At 42.9% G+C, this 23,120-nt stretch overlaps 2 protein-coding genes across 2 annotated transcripts in view; both read left to right on the forward strand.

Annotated features, from left to right (window-relative positions):
* The window catches only part of prkg1l (protein kinase cGMP-dependent 1, like), a 15,200-nt gene extending 9,015 nt beyond the window's left edge, over window positions 1–6,185 (forward strand). The window contains exons 10-13 of the mRNA XM_066644317.1: window positions 255–377; window positions 2,978–3,037; window positions 5,053–5,119; window positions 5,236–6,185. Of these exons, the coding sequence (XP_066500414.1) occupies window positions 255–377; window positions 2,978–3,037; window positions 5,053–5,119; window positions 5,236–5,334 (349 nt within the window). The 3' untranslated portion in view covers window positions 5,335–6,185. The remainder of the gene's footprint in view (window positions 1–254; window positions 378–2,977; window positions 3,038–5,052; window positions 5,120–5,235) is intronic.
* Window positions 6,186–6,928: 743 nt separating this feature from the next.
* Window positions 6,929–23,120, forward strand: part of acsl2 (acyl-CoA synthetase long chain family member 2) — a 28,310-nt gene continuing 12,118 nt past the window's right edge. The window contains exons 1-6 of the mRNA XM_066643317.1: window positions 6,929–7,049; window positions 18,552–18,802; window positions 19,265–19,379; window positions 19,671–19,735; window positions 21,925–22,026; window positions 22,206–22,305. Of these exons, the coding sequence (XP_066499414.1) occupies window positions 18,554–18,802; window positions 19,265–19,379; window positions 19,671–19,735; window positions 21,925–22,026; window positions 22,206–22,305 (631 nt within the window). The 5' untranslated portion in view covers window positions 6,929–7,049; window positions 18,552–18,553. The remainder of the gene's footprint in view (window positions 7,050–18,551; window positions 18,803–19,264; window positions 19,380–19,670; window positions 19,736–21,924; window positions 22,027–22,205; window positions 22,306–23,120) is intronic.

The raw sequence follows: 23,120 nt of genomic DNA on the forward strand, positions 1-23,120 counted from the left end.
ATTTTTTTTGAAAGTATGCAATAACATTTATAAAAGCTTGTTCCAACAAAAAGCATATATAATAACTCTTCCTACGCTGAAACTAACTAAAGCAGCCTTTATGTCAACTGGAACTTGCTGGAATAAGCCCCTATAAATGATTTATGAAAGATAACCGAAAGTAATTGTTCAAAAAGTAAACATAACTTGTTGTTTAAGGCATGTTCAAACGACTGCATATGACTCTGACTATGTGTCCATTCTGTCTCCTCCAGTCCCCCGTTCTCAGGCTCAGATCAGTTAAAGGTCTACGCAGCGATTCTGAAAGGCACTGATGCTGTGCAGTTCCCTAACACCATGAGCAAACCTGTGGTCGACATCATCAAGAAACTTTGCAGGTAAAAGGCAAAAAGGATTCCAAGCATGGTGTGTTAGTTTCTGTTGATATTAAGCTGGAATCTGTTGTGTGTACTTAACTCTAAAGAAAGCTAGTGATAGCTTTGAGGGATGTATGGGTTTGACCTGCTAGCAGCTTCTGCTCCAAATACGTTACTCCCATGCAAGCTCCAATGACACTCCCATGACTCCACACTCACAAAAAAGGTATGGTAGAGGTACATTATTGATCACTAAAGGTATAAACAGCGTAAAGGTATCTTTAAAGGTACAACAGTGGTGTTAAAGTCCAGTTGTGTTCCCTAAAGGTACAATACATTCTGTTCCACAGAAGAAGACATGAATATTTGTAACAGTTCATTATAATATTCATTCATTATCTGTAACCCTTATCCAGTTCAGGGTCGCAGTGGGTCCAGAGCCTACCTGGAATCATTGGGCGCAAGGCAGGAATACACCCACTCACACGTTCACACCTACAAACAACTTTTTAAAGTCCCCAATCCACCTACCAGCGTGTGTTTTTGGACTACAGGAGGAAACCAGAGCACCCGGAGGAAACCCACACAGACACAGGGAGAACACACCACACTCCTCACAGACAGTCACCCAGAGGAAACCCACACAGACACAGGGAGAACACACCACACTCCACACAGACAGTCACCCGTAGGAAACCCACGCAGACACAGAGAGAACACACCACACTCCTCACAGACAGTCACCCAAAGGAAACCCACGCAGACACAGGGAGAACACACCACACTCCTCACAGACAGTCACCCAAAGGAAACCCACGCAGACACAGAGAGAACACACCACACTCCTCACAGACAGTCACCCAAAGGAAACCCACGCAGACACAGAGAGAACACACCACACTCCTCACAGACAGTCACCCGGAGGAAACCCACGCGGACACAGGGAGAACACACCACACTCCTCACAGACAGTCACCCGGAGAAAACCCACGCAGACACAGGGAGAACACACCACACTCCTCACAGTCAGTCACCCGGAGGAAACCCACGCGGACACAGGGAGAACACACCACACTCCTCACAGACAGTCACCCGGAGGAAACCCACGCGGACACAGGGAGAACACACCACACTCCTCACAGACAGTCACCCGGAGGAAACCCACGCAGACACAGGGAGAACACACCACACTCCTCACAGACAGTCACCCGGAGGAAACCCACACAGACACAGAGAGAACACACCACACTCCTCACAGACAGTCACCCAGAGCAGGACTCGAACCTACAACCACCAGGTTCTTGGAGCTATGTGACTGTGACACTACCTGCTGTGCCACCATGTTGCCCTCATTACAACACTGTATTAAATAAAAGAACATGATATAATTAAGATAGAATAATGTACAATTTTGTTCCCTAACTGAAGGTGCAGGAATGTACCCTTGAGAGTACCAACACAGCACACACTGGTGAAGCTGCAATTATCCCAAATGTAATAGACAAATTTACTCTCCTGAATGTTGACTAAGACTAAACACAGCTAAATAATATCAAACCTTCACAGAAATGTTCCATCAGCTGTAAAGCCTTCGCAGAGAGTAAAAGAGGGACAAACTACCTGTTAATAACTTTGGTCTTTGGCCATAGTGTGTGACACAACTCGGAAAGTATAAGTAAACACATTTATTTCACTACTGTTCACTACAACACTGAACGATCACTTTATTATGAACACCTCCCTTGTAGCACTTTGTAGTTCTACAGTTCCCACAGGACCACCACAGAGCAGGTATGATTCGGATGGTGGACCACTCTCAGTGTTTCAGTGACACTGACATGGTGTGTGTTGCACTGGTAGGAACGGATCAGTCCCAGCAGTGCTCCTGGAGTTTTTAAATCTCCTCATTGTCACTGCTGGACTGAGAACAGTCCACCGACTGAAAAACAGATCCAGACGGCAGCATCAAGGACTAGAGGACGTCCAACACCAACTGTGCAGCAGCAGATCTGAGCTACTGTCTCAGACTTTACATCTACAAGGTGGATCAGTGAGGTAGGTCAGTGTTTAAAAACTCCAGCATCACTGCTGTGTCTGATCCACTCACACCAGTGCAACACACACCAACTCCAGCCAGGGCCCTGACCATTGAAAAGCAGGGTGAAACGGGGATAAGAAAGTATGCAGAGATACAGTTGCTGCTGTGTGGTCAGTGGAGATGATGAAAGGGACAAGGTGGGTGTTCTTAATCCAGTGGTTATTAAGTGTATATAAAACATGTTGAATTGCCATTGTGCACGAAAGGTGCTCTGTAAACACACTTGCCTTGCCTTGCCTATTCCTTTAAGTGTGATTATTAAATTGCCTTGCTGTTCAGACATGCCAGCACTACCAGGATGTTAAAGTGCCTCCTGTGATTATATTCACATTCGCTGAAGTTAGTGTGTCAAATCTCAAAAGCCATTCACCTACAAAAGAACTAGCTCAATTTATTCATGTATTCATCTCTCCAGTATTTACGCACTCTCACACTCAGTGTGTTATCTCTCAGAATAGCTGTGCTCCACATTATTATGAGGGTCTGTGTGTGATCCTGCTGTCATTTATCACCCCACTTCCAGAGAGAACCCCACCGAGAGACTGGGACAGAGGAACGGGGTCAAGGACATCCGCGGGCACAAGTGAGCACAAAAATGACTTGTTTTTTTCTGTTTCAGAAGGAAGTTATTACTGCAGATCAGTGGCGGATGCTGGTCTTTCAAGGAGGGGAAGCTCAATTTTGGCCTACATCATGAAACGTCATGTCGTTCCTTTTCAAGAAAATGATCTGTGACCCTGTCGTACCAACAAGGCGTCTTTTCCAGGGACTTGACTAGTGTCCTCTCAATGGCCAGCAGAGCTAGGCTTAAACGGCCTTGGCCCATGTGAAGTGTGTCCGCCTGTGAGTGCTTTGTGACGGTGGAGGGGCTCAGCAGCACCCGCTGGACAGACACTGTGATAGAAGTCAGAAAGTGTGATAGAAGTCAGTCTCCAAACACAAGCAGCTACAAAAAACCCACCAGAAATAGAAGCTCGATTTGTCACTAGTCATTTTTTAACAAAGAAAATGCCGCTAAGAGGATTCAGAAAGTCTGGTTCAACTCAGAACAGAATGAAAATGTAATGCTCCCACGGATCTTTACACCAAAGGATCGCTGATTCGCTCATTTCGCTGTCAATCAAAAAGGGATTCAGCCTCAGACAGATCATCCAATCATCATGCAGAAGCTGAGCGTCCGGGCCAGCCGAGGCCAGCCCACTGCCCCATAGACCCCCAGAGACGCTGAGCGTCCGATGGGCGGGACAAAGCCCAGCATTTATGCAATGACTCGTCTCGTTTCGCTGCTTCGCTATTGAACTCTGTGGACGCTCAGTGTCCTCACTGTTTAAAGCACTGTGAAGCTGCAGGAATGATTGAGAGGAAAGCCACGTCTTTACCAGTGATAAGAAGCTGATTCTGAACAAAAGTTAATCGCGTTGTAGTGAATATTTATTCAATGACATGTACACACAACAGTATATATTTGTTCACTTATTTTTTTACATTTTAGGAGAAGCTGAGCTTCCCTTGCAGTCTTAGAGCAATCACCTCTGCTGCAGATGCTTTTATTTATGTATTACATAGACTTTGGCATATTTGGGCTTTAATGGTCTTCATGTGTTCAGTCACTTTTTTAATTTAATGTACTTCCACTGCATCTATTCTCTTCAGATTTACATATATATTAGCTTTTAAATCTGAAAATAAAGTATAAAGTCATATTAGTACTTCCTTGCAAGGCTATTGTTGGCAATTAAAGCTTCCAGATGTCTACACTAAGAAGTAATTAACTTTTCCAAGCTGTTGTGGTTTAGTTTTAGACCATTCATCTTGGGAAATTGTCTTCAATTACCAAAGGTTACCAGGGTCCCACTGATGGTTTTTCCAATTTCAGAATCCGTCTTAAATTTTAAACCAGGAGATTGACCATCCACACAACTCAAGAAACCACGATCTTTTTAGATATTTTTCTATATGTTTAGCGTCATTGACTGTGGAAACATGCACCTTCTCCAAAGATTCAGTTTCTTTGGCTGAAAAGTTCAATGTTGGTCCATGTAATTGTGTATGACATAGTACAGTTTCCTGCCACCATACGTCTCAGGGGGTGTGGTCTTACTGGAGGAATATGTACAACCCCTCATTTTCTGATTCTTTAGCGTCTTTCTTGTTTATAAAGTAACAAACGTTTTCATTTGACTATTGTTGCCCATGAGAATTGTGGGAATTATTCTTTATTTTCTTCGGGACTTCTTATTGCGGCAACCAATGTTTATTTTTTATTTATTTATTTTAACAGTTTTTTTTACAAGATCAAAATCTAGAAGTTGGTTTATTTTTGGCCACTTTACATGTTACACTTAGATTTGATTGAAGTAGATTTGATTCAAAGTCAAATAAGATTTTGTTTGTAAATTTTAAGTTTACAGGATGTGTTTAAATATCAAAAGCAAGTGTCTGAGTGCTTCTTGTCCTCACTATTTGTGCAGCATGTGTAAATGTTTCTTAATTATTAAACTTCTTAGGAGTTCTTGAAAAGCGGTATCTAAATATAACATATTATTATTAATATTATTATTATTATTCATTATTTTGTTTTTATCATCTCTTAAACAGGTGGTTTGAAGGATTTGATTGGTTAGCCCTACGTGAAGGCTCACACACTCCTCCCATAGTGCCAAACGTAAGAACCTTTCATATTCACGTTAAAACGCTGTCCCTTTTATTGTCCTTAAAATTCAACATGATTGGGTAGCTGTTGCATGCCCTAAATCCACCTGCTGTGTTTGTTCATCACAGGTCCACAGTCTTCTGGATCGAGGGGCAGATAGTTCCAGCGGTGAGAACCACGCAGATTTATCACCAGTTGATGAATCGGACTGGGACAAAGATTTTTGACCTGTTCATTGGTCAGATGTGAATCCTGTAGATGGAAATTGTACTGGGCAGAAGTCAGAGACCACCCTTTATTTATTTTATTTCCTGTCAAAGCACCCATTAAGAAGAGTTCATCCTTTTTTCAAATCAGAATAAAATGCAGGAAACATCAATTTTATATAAATAAATAAATACAAGGCAGCCTCAAAAATGAAACTCAGTTTTTCAGTATGAAATATGTCTTTGCCTTTTATACACCTTTCATTCTTTTCTGGAGACTTACATTTAGTTTTTTTAAATAAAACTGCATGGATTTTCCATACCTCCAAAGTTCAGCCTTAGGAACTGGTTGCACTTTTTTTTATATATTCAAGTCAATCCCAAACACATTTAATGACTCTGCACTCAGAGGCACAATTATTATTATTATTATTATTATTATATGACTACTAGCAACTTACTTATATGATTTTCACACTCTAATGTTTTGTGTCTGTAACAGATTCTTAACGGTTAGGTGTAGTTTGAGACCCTTGATGTGGAGTTGAAAATTGAATGAGAATTTTTCAGATCCGAGCTGAAAGTGCAGTTTTAGTTTTTCAGCTTCTCAAAAATGAAAGCTGTATTTACTGATTAAGTTTCAGTGGATTATCTGATCCGTGCAGTGTTTAGGAATCTACATATTTTTTCCACTTATTGTCCTTTGACTTTCCATTTTTATTTTTACTAAGCAGACGTTCTGGCTGGAAGGTGAAGTGTGGTCTCTGACTTTTGCGTAGTGCTGAATGTATATATCAGAGAAAACATTTCTTCAAGTTCGTTCTTTGACTAAATTTAATTTCAGCCAGATGCACACGGCCATGAATGTGATTAAAGAGAAAATGAATGACATTGGCATTGCTTTTTGGCTGTTTTTTTTTCTGTGTCCTCCCAGTTAAAGCTCTTCCCAGTAAACATTTAGCCGTTGATTCAACGTTGAAATAACGTAATGATTGCCGTCTAATCAACTTTTTTCTCTTAAGGTTGAAAATGAAAGTTGAAAAGACGTCCAAACACAGACATTGAAAAGACGACTATTAGACGTATTTTGGACGTCTATTGACGTTATTAATTGGTCCCGAAATAAATTACTTGTATAAAACGCGTTTTGGACGTCCACTGACGTTATCGATTGGTCACCACTTAACTATCTTATTAAGATAGATTTTGGACGTCCATTGACGTTTACAATATGTCCTTGACAGACTACTTTTAGACCTATTTTGAACGTTCAGAGACGTCCCTTGTTTACTGGGTTAAGTGTGAACCTCAAATTGAATAATGGTAGATGGAGTCAAGGAGTTGCAAATTATTATATAATGAACAAGACACTCACTGTATGTATTTGATTTAAATGTGTTGCGGGATGAAAGGGATACACCCCTTAGAGTCAGTCCCCATTTGCTATAGATCTAAATCAAATCCTAAAAACCTATAATTGTATCCTATAGGCCTAAACACCATTAATATGAGATACTAAATCACATCATGAGAAATGTATAATTTGACGTGCAAACGTCTATGTCTGTTTACCCTTGAGGGTAAATGACGTCGATTAAAGGTGGTTAGGGGCGTTGTCTTGGGGGACATTACACACACACACACATTTAGAGGAGGTGCAAGGGGAAGACTTATTTCCCACATACTCCGTGGAGAAAGTTAAACTTGTTCAAGAACTTGGTAAAGATCTAACAGAGGTAAGAAAACTATTTTTCTGCTACAACAATATGAACTTTCATAAACGTGCTTGAAAACTTACCAGACGTTTCTGAGTTCTATATTTAAACTTACCAACCCTCCAGAAACCACGTTTTCATTCGTGTATTCGCACAGAGGCTGAAAATAGACTCAGTTCTCAAGTTTTTAAGTTAGAAAACATGGACTTTTCCTCATAAAATCAACCAGAAACCATTGAATGTGGGATTAAAATAAACAAAATGGCGTACTTTCTCCACAGCAGTGAATAAAACAGCGACTTTCGCGCTTTTTCAGACTTTTTCGCTGCACGTGCACGGGTTTTTGTAAACAGCGGGGTTCCCTACAGCAACCAACAAGAAAGAACACGATAATCCACACGGAGTCACTCCTGTTTAAAGTTAACTAAGACCATAATCCCTACTAAAGACACGTTTTATGTTCTTAGGCTGTATCCGAGTGAAAGTGGGCTCTCAGAACCGTGTCTATATTCTGGGAAAAATTCAGAGCTCCATTCAGCATAATTTCTGCGTAGAGGACGAGGCTTTGAAAACAGTTTGTGGAAAAGGAATTTGTACAAAGTAGTAATTTAGTGGTTAGAATGTTTTTTTATTTATTTATTTTTGCAATTGTGCAATTTAGGCGCACACTTTTACTGTAAATTCGTACTTCAGGGGACTACAGCGCGGCTATTAATTAAACTCGATTGTTCTAGCAGATAGTCGTCGATTAATTAGAGTATATTCGAATAATCGTCACGACGATTTGGACCATTTGCAGGAAAATGTTCTACTATTAATTTGACAGTAAGAAATATATATATATATATATATATATATATATAGCTTAAGGCACATGCATTATTATGCAACTTGAATAAATCAGTTGACAAAACATGTACGAACATTTGCCTACTTTATTGGTTGCCATTTTTGCACGAAGACAATACAGCCTCACCTCTGTTGAGTAACAAATAAAATCTGGCACACGTTCATTTATGTGTATTTTAAGACATATTTAAAATATATATTTCTGAAGATCTTCAATTTAAATGTTCAGCGTCTGCCTATTATTAAACCTTGTATAACTTAATTAGTCATTGGAATAACTGATTTCTTGATTTCTAATATAATCCGGTGCTTAGTTGTGTTTTCTGTGTGATCACAGACTGGGCATGCCATACATTTTCTCTCTCTGAGTGTATGTGATAGAGTGACATAAGGGGAATGATGAGGAAAGAGAAAAGTAGAGCAGACATGCTCTGGCAAGCAGTGCCAATCCAGGCAGTTTGATAAAAACAGTTCACTTGGTTGTTTTGCCCCAGAGGTGTTATTGAAACCAGGACCTGAAGTGGAATGAAGCTGAACCCTATTAACTGAGCAATAACATCTGCATAATAACATTAGGATATAGGGGCCTTATGAATGTGTAATTTTACAGGGAAACCTTCAGCTGTGCCGTTAAAACAGGTCTGTATCTAATGACTAACACAGCAAAGTGTATGTCCTCGTTAGACAAATATGACAATACTATTACGGATGCAGTCATAAGGGTGTGCTCAGTCCGGATGTGATGGCGTAGATTTGTACAATCCAAAATTTATTATGAAATCAAGAGAACTGATGTGGGGTTTGTTCCCTTATTGATGTGTTGCAGCTTCTATTTTTCTGGGAAGGCTTTCCGGTAGGATCTGGGGATACTGCTGTGGGGATTTGATTGCATTAACCACAATAGTATTACTGCAGTGAAGTTTTTTGGGTTTCAAGAAACACTCTAGTTTATCTGAAAGGTATTGGACTGAGCTCCATTTCTCCAGAGAACACAGGAGTGTTGTCTGCAGTGGAGTCATGTTCTCAGGAGACCGGAACATAAACCCGCTAATGCTGTTGTGGCTGAATCTAACAAATCCTCACAGAATTACTTCGGTATCTAGGGTAAAGCTTTGCCAGAAGATTAGAAGCTGTTACCGCTACAAAACAGTGTGTGCAAAATGTTTGGGTGTGATGGTTAGAGTCATTGTTTGGTCTAGTATACTTGCATGTTATGTGTCTTATTCCTCCATGAAACACCACTCAGCTCTGTCCTCTCTAACTTTCTCTGTTTTACTTTCTTTCTCTTTCACTAAAACCTTTCACCGTGACTGACCTGGAGTTCTTCATACTTCATTTAGGAATCACAACCAGAGAACAGCAGGGGCTTTCTGCCCCCTCTACTTCTCTTGCTCCCGTTCCCTCGGTCCTTCTGTCTCTCTCTTGTTCTCTGTGTCTCTCTCTCTCTCTTCAACCCCTTCCAAATGAATTTCAAATTCAGAGCCAAGTCCCAGTTGCAGCAGGTCAGAGTACCTGACCTGGCACTCTCTGGTTATCTCCCTGTCCTTATAATTGGACTTAATGTGGATTTGCATGTTTGCCCTCTGTGTTGAGGTGACGTTGGTGTTCTTTGCGAGACACGCTAGGTTCAGACAAGTTTTGGGTGGGAACTCATAATCAATTACTTGTGACATAAGTGGAAAGGTGATAGAACGTGTAATGAATGTTGTCCCACTCACCTTTTGGGAATGTTAAGTTATATCTCTAGAAACCACCATTTTATCTCTTCCCTAGGAGTTAAGGAAATGGATGATGTAAACAAGTTATGACCAACCATCTTCCATTTTAATGTGGAAATTTAACCTGGAGACGCGGCCTGTACGTTTCAGTCAAAAACTAAATACATGGGAGGTTATACAATGTTGGGATAGCTTCAGTGGGCTTCGGTGGAGAATGAAATAACTTTGGGAAGTTGGGGAAAAAGACCACAACCAACACTATTTCAACTACACCAGCCAGTCCCTATAAACCCTCCTCTGTCACTGCTGTTTCCTGTGACGATAAACTTAGCATCCCACTGCCACCCTGTCAACTCCCACTCTTCCATGACTGCTTTCTCCTGCTGAGTGACTGGGGGAGGGGGGTCCAGCTTCAGTTCCCACTGCACAGCTGTCTGTAATTCCTTCCCAGTCGTCTTAAAGTATCCCTTGACTCTCAGTTGAAGCTTAGTTTTGGGAGTGGTCAATGTGAACAAAATTGCACATATGTCCTAAACGAGTAAAGTTTGAGGAGTACATGTCCAAAATCTAGCCTTGTGTTGCATGCGAGGGACTGACTGAATGTATTAATGTGTCATTTCTGTGTAAGCCTCTTCTGCTGATTGCTTCCTTCTGTAAAAATCGCTGTCTCAGAAAAGATCTACACTAAAAGTGTTGAGGACTCTCAGATCGGCCTGTGGTCTTTTGCAGCCCCGTCACCGTTGGTGCTTTAAGACTTGGACGGGTGGAGTTTCAGGTAATTTACCACCAGTCACAGGAAACAGACGTACAATTCCTTTAACAACAGGGTCTCTTATGTTTATTGTGTCTCTCAGAGGCATTAAGGATCCTTGAAAATGGCGACTTTGGGAGACCTTCTGATATTCTCAGCTGTTGGTTTGTGGCAGAAAACACAAACAAATTTACAGGTTTATAAAAAAATAGCAACTGTGTATCGAATGTAGTCAAGAAGCCGGTGCAAGATCAAATTTCATGTGAATTTTATTTCTGAATTTTTGTGCTGAAGCTATGAGTCTAATACTAAACAAATAAGGGAAAGTTATACCCTACATTCTGAGAAAAACTGTCACTGTGGTAGAACACTTAACGTGTTAAGTACCGTTAGCTACTTTTAGCTACTGTAACTTTTACACATTCCTATAATGAAATCTTACAACTATTCAGATCTCGTGAAGAGAGTATAATGAACTTTAAGTAATCCCAACTGAATTTTAAAAGAGTTGCTGTACATTTTAAATGTACATTTACCCTGTTTGTACCTTTAGTGACAATAATGTTCCTGTACAGTACCCTTTTAGTACGAGCTGCTGGAGTCGCTTGGTCGCCCTCCGTGTTTAGGTTCTCCTCCATGTGGCAGATTGGACGGGGCAGATTCACGTGACTACAGCGTGGTAGTGTGGTTTTAAAGGGATAGTACACAAGATTATGTAAATTTTGATTATTTTTCGATTAACTGCCCAGACCTATATGACACTGTTTAATATGGTTCAAGCATCTAAACAGGTTTAACTATACAGGAGGTCCTCGGGTTACGTCAGTCCCGAGTTACGATGTTTTGTGGTTATGACACATCTCCCATTTACTGTATAAAGCCTCGTTTCTACTTACGTGGTTTTGCGTAAAGACATGTGTGCGGCGCGGCGGAAGAATACACGGTTACGCGGCTCGGGTCGAGGAGGATAGGTGTGAGGATAGGATAAGTGCTTACAGTATGTTATTCACGTACAGTATGTACGTATGTTCCGACTTACACCGAAAATCGGTTTACGACCCGACGTAGGAACGGAACGGAAGTCGACGACCCCCTGTATTTTGATGTCCTACAGGGTCAAGAAACACACACAAAAACCATCTACAGCAAATTAAGATCACAGCAATGCAAATTTCAAATAAATGGTGTCAAAAAACAGCTTTATAGAATTCAGAGTCCTAGCCCCAACTGAGCGTCTCCTGAGGTGACAATAGCAGGAAAAATAACCTGGAGAGAGAACTTAAGACTTAAAAGGAGAACCCATCCTCCTCTGTCTGACACTGAAGTGAAACAATGAACAAAGAGCAGCTTTTTTTTTATAAAGAAAGAACAGTGTTAATGAATAATTATGACGTTACAGTGAGTGTACAGAGTTCAGTTACAAGTTCTGAGTGTGTTCAGAGCTGTGTTAGTAAAGTGCAGTGAGAGGCAGTTGGGCTCCATGAGAATACACACGTCTGCCAGTTTGTGTAATAGTACTAAGTGCTACTAGCTTCCGCTGCTTGTTAGCCTCAATCACCGCTTCATTAGAGCATTCAGCCGCACAAAAGAGTGGTATCTGGAACAAAGTTGTGCTTTATGTTGTCCTTATTAGCAAAATGTTCACACTGGGACACATCACAGCAAACACGGTCTGACTGAGTGAAGGGTGAAGTTGTGTAATATTTATATGATTTATTAGCCATTCTTTTCAATTGTGTCATCATTGAAAGCTCATTGCTACATGCTAACGAAGCTTATACTGCAGAGAAGAGAGTAAGAAGGAATTTTTTAAGCTGCTAATGTTTCTCCAGAGCGTCTGTCTTCCTCAGTATTGTTGGCATTGACAGACGATGTGTTTTGTGCTCAGCTTCTTGAGTTTTCTGTTGTAAATCTGTGCTGCTTTGGATCCATGCACCAGTTCATTTAGCAGCACGTTGAGTAATGGCTTCTGTCTCTCTTCTGCTCTTTTGTCCGGCCTTCCCTTCGCCCGAGCTGCACAATAGTGCCTGTCTGTCACACACAAAGCCCTTTATGAATGTGTGAGGGAGAGGGAGAGAAAGGCAGGAATCTTCCCCTCTTTGTGATAGGTAACTCTTTCTGATACAATCTCAGAGATGCTCATTTATCTCCGTCTTTTGTGCGTCTGCGAAGGAACGAGTGAAGATGGGCGCAGAAAGGGAATATCCTCAGGCGTCCATGCTCCACGTTTGTTTTCTGCCAGGGTTTTTAACGCTGCTGAGTTTTTGTTTGTCGTGTGTTTATTGTGTTAAGTCGCTCTAATATCAGTGTATCATTTCACTAAGCTTTGAGATGTTGGGGATAATGCTGCATTGTTAGTACAGAGAGATACTAGGTTTATTTAGCAGCTGTTCCAGATTTTCAGTTTTTAACGTGAGAGTTTGTTTCCGACAAATTTATAAATAACGAAAAGTCAAAGGGAAATAAAACATGACAGAGATACACACAGCTATTGAGGGGTTAGAAGAGTGCATTGCTATTCTCTGGCAAAACATCATAACACTTGTATAAGGGTCTTTTATAGGGTCTACACTGTTTGGTTTGTTTGGTTTTACTTGAAAACATCTTGGGATGCACTGTGTTATTTCTGGAATTTTGCTGCCTTGTCCAACTTCATCCATCCATTCATTATCTGTAACCCTTATCCAATTCAGGGTCAAGGTGGGTCCAGAGCCTACCTGGAATCATTGGGCGCAAGGTGGGAATACACCCTGGAGGGGGCGCCAGTCCTTCACAGGGCAACATACACACACACACACGGTCACTTTTTGAGTCGCCAATCCACCTACCAACGTGTGTTTTTGGACTGTGGGAGGAAACCGGAGCACCCGGAGGAAACCCATGCAGACACAGGGAGAACACACCAACTCCTCACAGACAGTCACCCGGAGCGGGAATCGAACCCACAACCTCCAGGTCCCTGGAGCTGTGTGACTGCGACACTACCTGCTGCACCACTGTGCCGCCCCCTTGTCCAACTTATTTAAAAAACAAAACAAAAAAACAAACAATTAGAGAACATGTCTTCTTCCAGTTGTGATGTCATTTTGGATTTTGGAAAAAATAAAGCAGCAGAGTTTCACCGTCTCATACACGAGCTGAGGAAGCTGGGATTTAGTTTTGTTTAGGTTCTGTTAAAAATTACCAAGTGCTGAGACACACATACAATACACTGATAGGCTGCTTGTTGCTATGCCAACATGAAAAACAAAGACGATTGGTTAGTGACAATTTCTTGCCAGCAAAAATCACATTGGGTTTGTTAGATACCTTCATTTAGACATAGGTTGAAATGAATGTACTCCTCTCCAAATACATTGCATTCATTGTGAAATGGGTTCTCAGTATTTCATTATGGGCGGCACGGTGTCGCAGTCACACAGCTCCAGGGACCTGGAGGTTGTGGGTTCGATTCCCACTCCGGGTGACTGACTGTGAGGAGTTGGTGTGTTCTCCCTGTGTCTGCGTGGGTTTCCTCCGGGTGACTGTCTGTGAGGAGTGTGGTGTGTTCTCCCTGTGTCCGCGTGGGTTTCCTCCGGGTGACTGTCTGTGAGGAGTGTGGTGTGTTCTCCCTGTGTCTGCGTGGGTTTCCTCCGGGTGACTGTCTGTGAGGAGTGTGGTGTGTTCTCCCTGTGTCCGCGTGGGTTTCCTCCGGGTGACTGTCTGTGAGGAGTGTGGTGTGTTCTCCCTGTGTCCGCGTGGGTTTCCTCCGGGTGCTTCGGTTTCCTCCGGGTGCTTCGGTTTCCTCCCACAGTCCAAAAAAACACATTGGTAGGTGGATTGGCGACTCAAAAGTGTCCGTAGGTGTGAGTGTGTGTGTGTGTGTGTGTGTGTGTTGCCCTGTGAAGGACTGGCGCCCCCTCCAGGGTGTATTCCTGCCTTGCGCCCAATGATTCCAGGTAGGCTCTGGACCCACCGTGACCCTGAATTGGATAAGGGTTACAGATAATAAATGAATGAATGAGTATTTCATTATTTATTATGTTATTTTTTTAGTATAATATTTAAGAAGTGTCTTAATGACTGAATTTCATACCATGTGTATGACTAACATTGATAATTCAGTTATAATGTAGACTACAGAAAAAACTAAATTGCCAGTTCACTTTTTCATATTCAATTAATAACATCGTAAGTATCTACAGTTTTGTACCCAGTTGTATTTGTTGCCAGTCCCCTTAGGACTCCCCCAGTCGCACCTATTCAAACTGCCTCTAACTCAACATCACTGGCCAGCTCAAGACACTTGTAGGAGAACTCTAACTGCCCACTTCTAGCATTCGCACCGTTTGTGCAGAGTGATGGGGGATAAGGAAGGTTTTCCTACCAACCCATAATGAGAAAAGCACAGTGTGCTCTTGTACGGCGCTTTTCCACTGCATGGTACTTCCTGGCTCGGGATGGCTCTATGTGCTTTACAATTTTTCCATGTTGTGTTTGACCTCTTCAACACGGTATAATTTTACGGGCTGCCGCTGGAGTCGGATAAAAACAAATATGATTTCTGCTGTAGCTGGAGATTTTACAAACGATTAGTTTGTGCTGGTTGTCTGCATGTTGTTGTAGTTGACTAATCTCTCTGGCCAATCAGTGCCCTGCAAGGTATACATGTCATGGTTTAGACACTACTCTACTCGCTTGGAACCATGAGTGAGCAGGGGCTAAAAATTATCTGGTGCCAAGTACCAGGGAACAGATTTGCCTAATGGAAAAAACTAAACAAAACAAAACAGGAGAGTGGGGACCATGCAGTGGAAAAGCACCATTGGGCTCTCGGTCAGAGATGCCAGGGGCAGCAGTGTGTCCAGCCAACTGTCTGTAAATGTTAGGTCTTATCATGATGATGATGCCTTGGACAACGCTGCAAATAAATACCCTGCCACGAAGGAAATTTAGTGGATGTTGAACCTGAAGTGGATGGAGTTAGACGAGCTGGATATTTGGGAGGAAGCTGATGATGTCACTCTTTTATTCCTTGGTCTTTAAATGAGGGGGTAGGAAGTGGGTGAGAGGTGAGAGGCATGGACGAGTGAGAGGGGGGTTTGTGTGGTTGAGTCTAGGGGGAAATTAGAGAGAAAGAGAGAGTGGGTGAGGGAAGGGGGGAATGAATGGCAGAGAGAGAGAGAGAGAGAGAGAGATTGCCAAAGGACTGTAAATGGGGGAAAATGAGGATGGCTGAGAGCTGCACTGTTTGGGTTGACTGGTGAGTGTGTGTGTGTGGACCAATGTGACCCACTTCTCTTACACACACTTTCTTTCTCACACACACACAAAACAATACATCATAAAATCCAGTCTTGTAATACTATCTATGTGGGGACCTCACCACTGACTCAGGACTACATCTACACTCCCAAACCTTACCTAATAGATTAATCCAGCGCTGAAAGAGTTAATCTCACTCTAATATTAATCCTCAACTATAAGATTTCATCTTACCAAGTTTATCCAGCGCTGTACAAAGAATGAACAAGTCCCCAGAAATGGACAAATACACATACCAGGGTTATGGTCAAACATCACAGCTGGGGTGTTGGCACACACACACACACACACACGATCATCAGGTTCATGGAGTGATGCCGGTGCCTCCCACTCACCCCATCACACCACCAAACTCAGCACACTCCATCCAACTCCAGTTCCTTTCTTCTCCCTCCATCTCTCCTTCCTTTCTGTCATTCTCTCTCTCTCTCTCTCTCTCTCTCTCTCTCTCTCTCATACACACATGCTCTCAGTTGTTGTCCTCTGGTCCGCCTCGCTCTTTAACTTCACTGGCTCTGCTTTTGCCACGTCAGTGTGAAGTGTGTGTGTGTGTCTTGTGTGCACTCTAATGTGCCTCAGAGAAATACAGCCTTCTGTCTGACCAAAGTTTTTTTTTTTGTTTTTTGCCAACAGATTTTCACAAGTCTGTTTTTCCTGGGAAAGGGTGACCTTTAAAGGGACGGTTCGGCCAGGCATCAATCAGTCAACACAGTCCCCCAGTATTTCCAGATTCCACCACAGTAATCAGTGGTATATAAACGACATGTGCAAGTCCCAAAAGGACAACAAACCTTTATGTTCTTTCAGGCAAATTCACAGCATTTATCATAGTGCATCCAACAATAAAGACAGCAAGGAGCTTCTTTTACACAGTGATGGACAACACAGTAACTTACAGTGAAGTCTGATTCATAATTTTTAAGGCCTTCCATTTTGATAAACCTGGACTGGGGATGGGCAGTATCCACATTTTTCATACGGGAGTGTGTGCTCTGTCGGGCTGCACAGACGAGTCACTAAAGTCGAGTGAATTGGGCTAAACACAGCCTGACAGTGCACGCTGACACATGAGTTAACAATAAAAACCTGTTTCTGAGAGAGCAAATTTAAGCAGCTGGTGCGGGAGGAGCACCATAGGCGCTAACGGGCACCTGTGGTTTAGCACTCCACAGCAGATTATTTCACGAACTGAGGCTCAAAACACACATATTTAGAGGATAAAGCCATATACCTGTGAGTCGAGTGAAAGATTTTCTGAGAATTTTGTCTGTTTACAGCTTCTTTCCTGTGTCTTTTGACCCAACACTCAGCGCTAAACTTACAACTGAGGTGGGCAACTGGGCTTGTGTTTTTCTCCACCCGTTTTCAGACAGTGACATCAGCAGTCATTGAGCTCCCACAGCGCCCCCTCCCTGTGGCTCTCTTAAATGCACATTAACATTTTAGCCAACTTTTAAAGACACAGAACTGAAATTTGACCCACCACACATATGTCATAAATGCTACCCTCATTTCGAGATACCGTCCATTGTTTTAAATACCTCAGTACACATTATTATCGTTATACCACTCAACCCTAACCCGGACGAGCTGGTGCGATATTAATTCATTTTCCTCCCTGATAAGTATATATTCATTCATTCATTATCTGTAACCCTTATCCAGTTCAGGGTCGCGGTGGGTCCAGAGCCTACCTGGAATCATTGGGCGCAAGGCGGGAATACACCCTGGAGGGGGCGCCAGTCCTTCACAGGGCAAGACACAAACACTCATGCTTACAGACACTTTTGAGTCGCCAATCCACCTACCAACGTTTGTTTTTGGACTGTGGGAGGAAACCGGAGCACCCGGAGGAAACCCACGCAGACACAGAGAGAACACACCACACTCCTCACAGTCACCCGGAGGAAACCCACGCAGACACAGGGAGAACACACCACACTCCTCACAGACAGTCACCCGGAGGAAACCCACGCAGACACAGGGAGAACACACCACACTCCTCACAGACAGTCACCCGGAGCGAGAATCGAATCCATTTTAAAAAGTCATCATTAAACATGTATCTTCCCAAAACACAAAAAACACTAACAGACAAAAACATGAATCCTCAATCCTCGGAGTGGTGCTGTTGTGTTTTGTCTGATACATACACAACACAGACATTGCACAATCATTCTGTGCAGTGTGTCTAAAGATGACATGTTTTACCCATTTCTACAAGGGAACACAGTTCTTAATGAAACCCGACCTGGTTTGATCAAAATACCACAAGGATCAGTGCTCTCTCCCTGACTAAACAGCCCTGTTCCTTTAAATGATAATGAGCCACTTGCTGTTCACCCTGACCCCGAGTGCACAGCAGCGAGAAGCTCTGTTTTTAGCCATTTTTACTCGCTTCTCTTTCTTCCCCATTCTTGTTTTCTCTGCTCGTTGTGTCTGTTTTGTTGTGCTTAACCTTGCCTTTGCGCTCTCACACAACCTCAGGTCCAGCGCCGTGATTGGAGAGACTCAGAGGAGGTGTTAGAAGCAGAGAAAATTCAGAAATTCTATATTAATTTGTTGTTATTAGACTCCACATTAAATTGCACATGCACTAAATGAGTGATTTTCTCCTAATATAAGATCATCAGCTGGGCACCGTGTTCAGTACGACATTAATGGGGCACCGAGGGCAAATACTGTCAGGGTATTTGAAGCTGTGGGTTCTGCGTGGACAGTGACTGTGATCACGTTCCTTAGAGAAACGGGGGCCATTTGGCAGCGGCTGAATGAAGCCAGCGAAGGGTCAGAATTGGGTTTGTCTCAGGGACCCACAACAATTCACAAAACACAAGTGCATTCGTGAATGTACTCAGAAATAAGCACAGAATAACAGAAGTGATCTGCTCTGTCTTTCAGCTATGCAGTTGCAGGAGTTCTTGCGCTTCCTCCGCCCCAGCGGCAGCGGATTAGGGAAGTCAGAAGTGGAAGACATTCGGAGCATCCTTCCTTCTCTCCCCTCGGGATTCTCTCTCTCTTCTCTGTCCCTCTCTCCTCCCTCTCTCATAGGGCTGGGAGCTCTGGCGTCCCTCACAGCGTACTGGCTGGTCACTCGGCCCCGCTCCACGCCGCTGCCCTGCGACCTGCAGACCCAGTCTGTACCTGTCCAGGTAATACTCCCCAATCACATTAATCTGTGTAGAACATTTACTGCTGTTAGAATGGGGTGTACCAGCGTAGAGCAACAGCATGTGAGCTATGGTCATCAAGTGCTGGCTTTTGCTCCTGCCCCAGTGTTATTCATTTTTAAAGCACTGTACCTAAATTCTACCCACCTCTAACTGTTACATAGTGCAGTTTCTGCAGTGCTGAGCCTGGAGTATCAATTACAGAGGCTCTGTTCACCCTACTGCAGCTCAGTGAATCATCACAATGATTTTGAAGCTGTAATTTTAAAGTCAAACTATTACACAGTGTTCCTTTAAGCCTTATAAAGCCCCTAACTCTTGGCTGCGGAGGAGGGCAAATTCCTAATAGTCCTGTTTTCTACTCTTATCCATTTCTAATGTTAGTAAAACAGATTAGAGTACACAGACGTAGACTCTGACATTTACCGAATGCTGTTTTCTCAGGGAGATCCCGGCTGTAGACGCTCTGCTTTGCTGAAAGATGATAATCTGTTGGACTTCTACTATGAAGACACAAAGACGGCGTACGACATGTTCCAGAGAGGCCTGAGGATAGCAGGTGAGTGAGACTAGATCACTGCTGATGCCATTTAAGTGTTGTAGCAGCAGCTGAGCTCTGCTGGCTGCTCTGGCTGTAACAGTGCTACTAGCGTTTTCATCTCCCATGCTCCTGTGGACCAAGCTAGATTATTTGGGGAATTACGGAGCAGACTGGCTTTAAATTGGCTGTGTACATGGGATTCGTCCCAAAGGAATAAGAGTCCGTCACGGCTGCAGATCGTGAAACACATTTCAGACTAAATCTCTGCTACTTGTATTGTGATAAGTACTAATGCTGTGATTATTACAGGGGATGGACCATGCCTTGGCTTCAGGAAACCAGGAGAGCCGTACCAGTGGATCTCCTACGCAGAGGTGCGGTTGTGTCTATTAAGGCTAAGAGTTAACATGTTGAAACTTATTTGCACCTCAACTGCAACAGTTACAACCATCTATCTTCAGTCAGACCTAATAAACAGAGGGTGGTGGTGATAAGACCGCGACAGACCACCCTTTCTGTTAGTTACTGCTCAATCAGAACTTCCCTCCAGGACCCACCAATTACAGCAGGGTCCTCCCAAAATGTCTCCATTGAAGGATAATTTCATATAAACAGCTACCCTCACATACCTCAGCTGCCTTCATCATTTGCAGCTGAAATGGCTAAAGAAGATACAGTGATGCCCTGGAAGTCGACGGTAATCCGTTCTGGAACTCGCGTCAACAACTGATGTGGTCGAGTTCCGAATTGTATTTCCCCATAAGAAATAACTGAAAACCGATTACTTGGTTCTTGACTAGAGAGACCAGATCTGAGATGGTGAAAAAGAGGACGAGTCTGGGGGGGTGATGAGCTCTCGCCCCTCGCTGCCGTTGTAAGCTTAGCTGAACCTGTGTGTGCTTTTAGGTCCTTTACACCTTTATTTGCTACACAAAACATGGGAATTTCTTTTTTAATTCATCCGAGAACTTACATTTACGTTTCGGCATAGCTGCTCGAGATGAGGGTAGGTACATGAGCTTTGCCTGACGTAAACAAGGACTACTGACGTGCAGACTGACCAATTAAATGTTTACAGAGAAGGTTATCGATCAATAACGGTAGCTCTACAGTCAGACCGTCCAATCAGAAGATTTTAGGCTACTTCACCACGCCCCCTTCTCACTCAAGCGAACCAATCGGAGTAGGGGAGGGCGGGACTAGTTTGTGAACGAAACTTCACGAAGTTCTATGTAAGCTCTAGAAAAACAAAATCCCGGACGTTTGTGAAATTCCGCCCGGACATTTTTTAAGTCTAAAAAAGAGGACATGTCCGGGTAAAAGAGGACGTCTGGTCACCCTATTCTCGACCATCAATTTTTTACCATAAATTTCCCTATTTCCCTACAAAACTGATCAACAGTTACACTCTTAGGTGAGTAATACTGTATATTTCTGATGTATCTTTCTTGGCACCCATCTTTGTTATTGTTTTTTTGCTAAAAAAAAGTCACAAAAACGCATAAAATACGCAAAAACCTGGAGCACAACCTCAGAAAGCTTCCAACCTTGCGGAACGACGCCGTAAACTGATGCCAAGTCGCGTCAGTTAAGCTCAACACGAGCGGCGTTTGTTTACAAAAGTCGCGTGGGTTGGGTCGGGTTCCGAGTTTTAAGGTCGACCTCCGAGTCGAAATTCTCTCTACATTTGGCGTCGACTTCCGGGGTCCTACTATATTTCTAAGGAACCAAGTTATTAAATTACAGAGAAATTGAGACCCTTGATAGCCGTGCAAGGCCTTGTAGGCATGGCTGTCATTAGATATGACTATATATTATTATTATTATTTTGCATTTGAAACAATGAGGAAATAAACAAAAAATATAACTAAATAAATGAATAAATATAACATTTACTTTGTAACTGACCTAATAACTAAAGAAAATCAATCCACATTAAATACAGTGTACAATATGCAGACGAGATGATGAGATACATTTTATAAGAAATGTTACGTGCACACGCAGGGACTCCCCTATCAGCAAATTTACACCAGGGAATAAAAATTGCACCAGGTAATTTCCAACCTATAAGTGAAATGTAGCCACTAGGGGGACAGGAGATTGAGGCTACCGCTCTCAAAAAAACAGCTCAAAAGACAATGTGCACTAGAACATGGAAACTGCACGCTGTGAGAAGATATAAGTGGAGGTGTGGAACTAGATCCCTGCTGATTACGAAGAGTGGATAAGAAAAATATCCCCCCAGACTTCTATGATAAACAGATGAGGCTCCAGAACAGAGTGGAAATTGAAGAAGAGATGAAGGGTGGACAAAGTAACAATTTTGAACTGCTGGAGGCTTAAATAACACAACGTCAAACAAATTGTCTTGAGAATATAAGAAAATTCCAGCAGCTGCTTCCCTACCCGTGTGATTAGAGTGTGAAGAACAGTGTGGATCTACGCTGTGTGAATGTTTTGAGGCTGTAGCACCACAGTTAAGTGTTATCCTTCACACACAAAGAGCACACTGCACAGCATCACCCATCCTGTATAAAATGTTGTTTCCCTCCTGCTGCAGGTGGCCGAGAGGGCCCAGGTGCTGGGGTCTGGTTTGCTGGCGAAAGGATGCAAACCTAATCCAAACCAATTTGTGGGCATCTTTGCTCAGAACCGGCCGGAGGTACGCCACACAAACACACGCTGTCTGTTCATGTTTATATCACCATGCTGGACCACAGTGTCCAGGGCTTCTCAGAAGAAAGACTGAGGTTAAATATAGACCCAGTTTATCACTTTGTAGTGAAGGGATTTTTTCACCTGAACTGACATTTGTCTTTTGTCGCCCCCTGTTGGCTGCAGTGGATGATTGCAGAGCTGGCCTGCTACACTTTCTCAATGGCTGTGGTGCCTCTGTACGAAACGCTGGGACTAGAGGCAATGGTGCACATCCTCAATCTGGGTAAGTGAGACATATTATGGTTAAAGTGAAGTTAATATGTAAAGCACACTACACCAATGACGTATTAATAATGTTGATTTTAAAGGATCCATAAGTCATTTTTACCAATAAAGAACAATATTTATTAAAGTGATATTATTACTGTTATATTTACATTTTACAACATGAGATGAAGAATCAAATAGTTTTCTAGACCCTGAACTGTGTAGTTTACGCTCCATAGAGTGGGTGGCCAGTATGGTTGGGCGATATGGCCTTAATATAATATCACGATATTTTAGGGCATTTTCACGATAACGATATCTTTAGCGAAATGATGAAACTATGAAAAATACTTTTATTAATTTAAAGAAGACACTATTGCAACAGTTCATGGTTGCGGTGGGTCTAGAGCCTACCTGGAATCATTGGGCGCAAGGCGGGAATACACCCTGGAGGGGGCGCCAGTCCTTCACAGGGCAACACAGACACACACATTCACTCACACTCACACCTACGGACACTTTTTTGAGTCGCCTATCCACCTACCAATGTGTGTTTTTGGACTGTGAGAGGAAACCGGAGCACCCGGAGGAAACCCACACAGACACAGAGAGAACACACCACACTCCTCACAGACAGTCACCCGGAGGAAACCCACGCAGACACAGGGAGAACACACCACACTCCTCACAGACAGACACCCGGAGGAAACCCGCGCAGACACAGGGAGAACACACTAACTCCTCACAGACAGTCACCCAGAGGAAACCCACGCAGACACGGAGAACACACCACACTCCTCACAGACAGTCACCCGGAGGAAACCCACACAG

This window comes from Hoplias malabaricus, chromosome 14 (assembly GCF_029633855.1).
Source record: "Hoplias malabaricus isolate fHopMal1 chromosome 14, fHopMal1.hap1, whole genome shotgun sequence".
Lineage (NCBI taxonomy): Eukaryota > Metazoa > Chordata > Actinopteri > Characiformes > Erythrinidae > Hoplias > Hoplias malabaricus.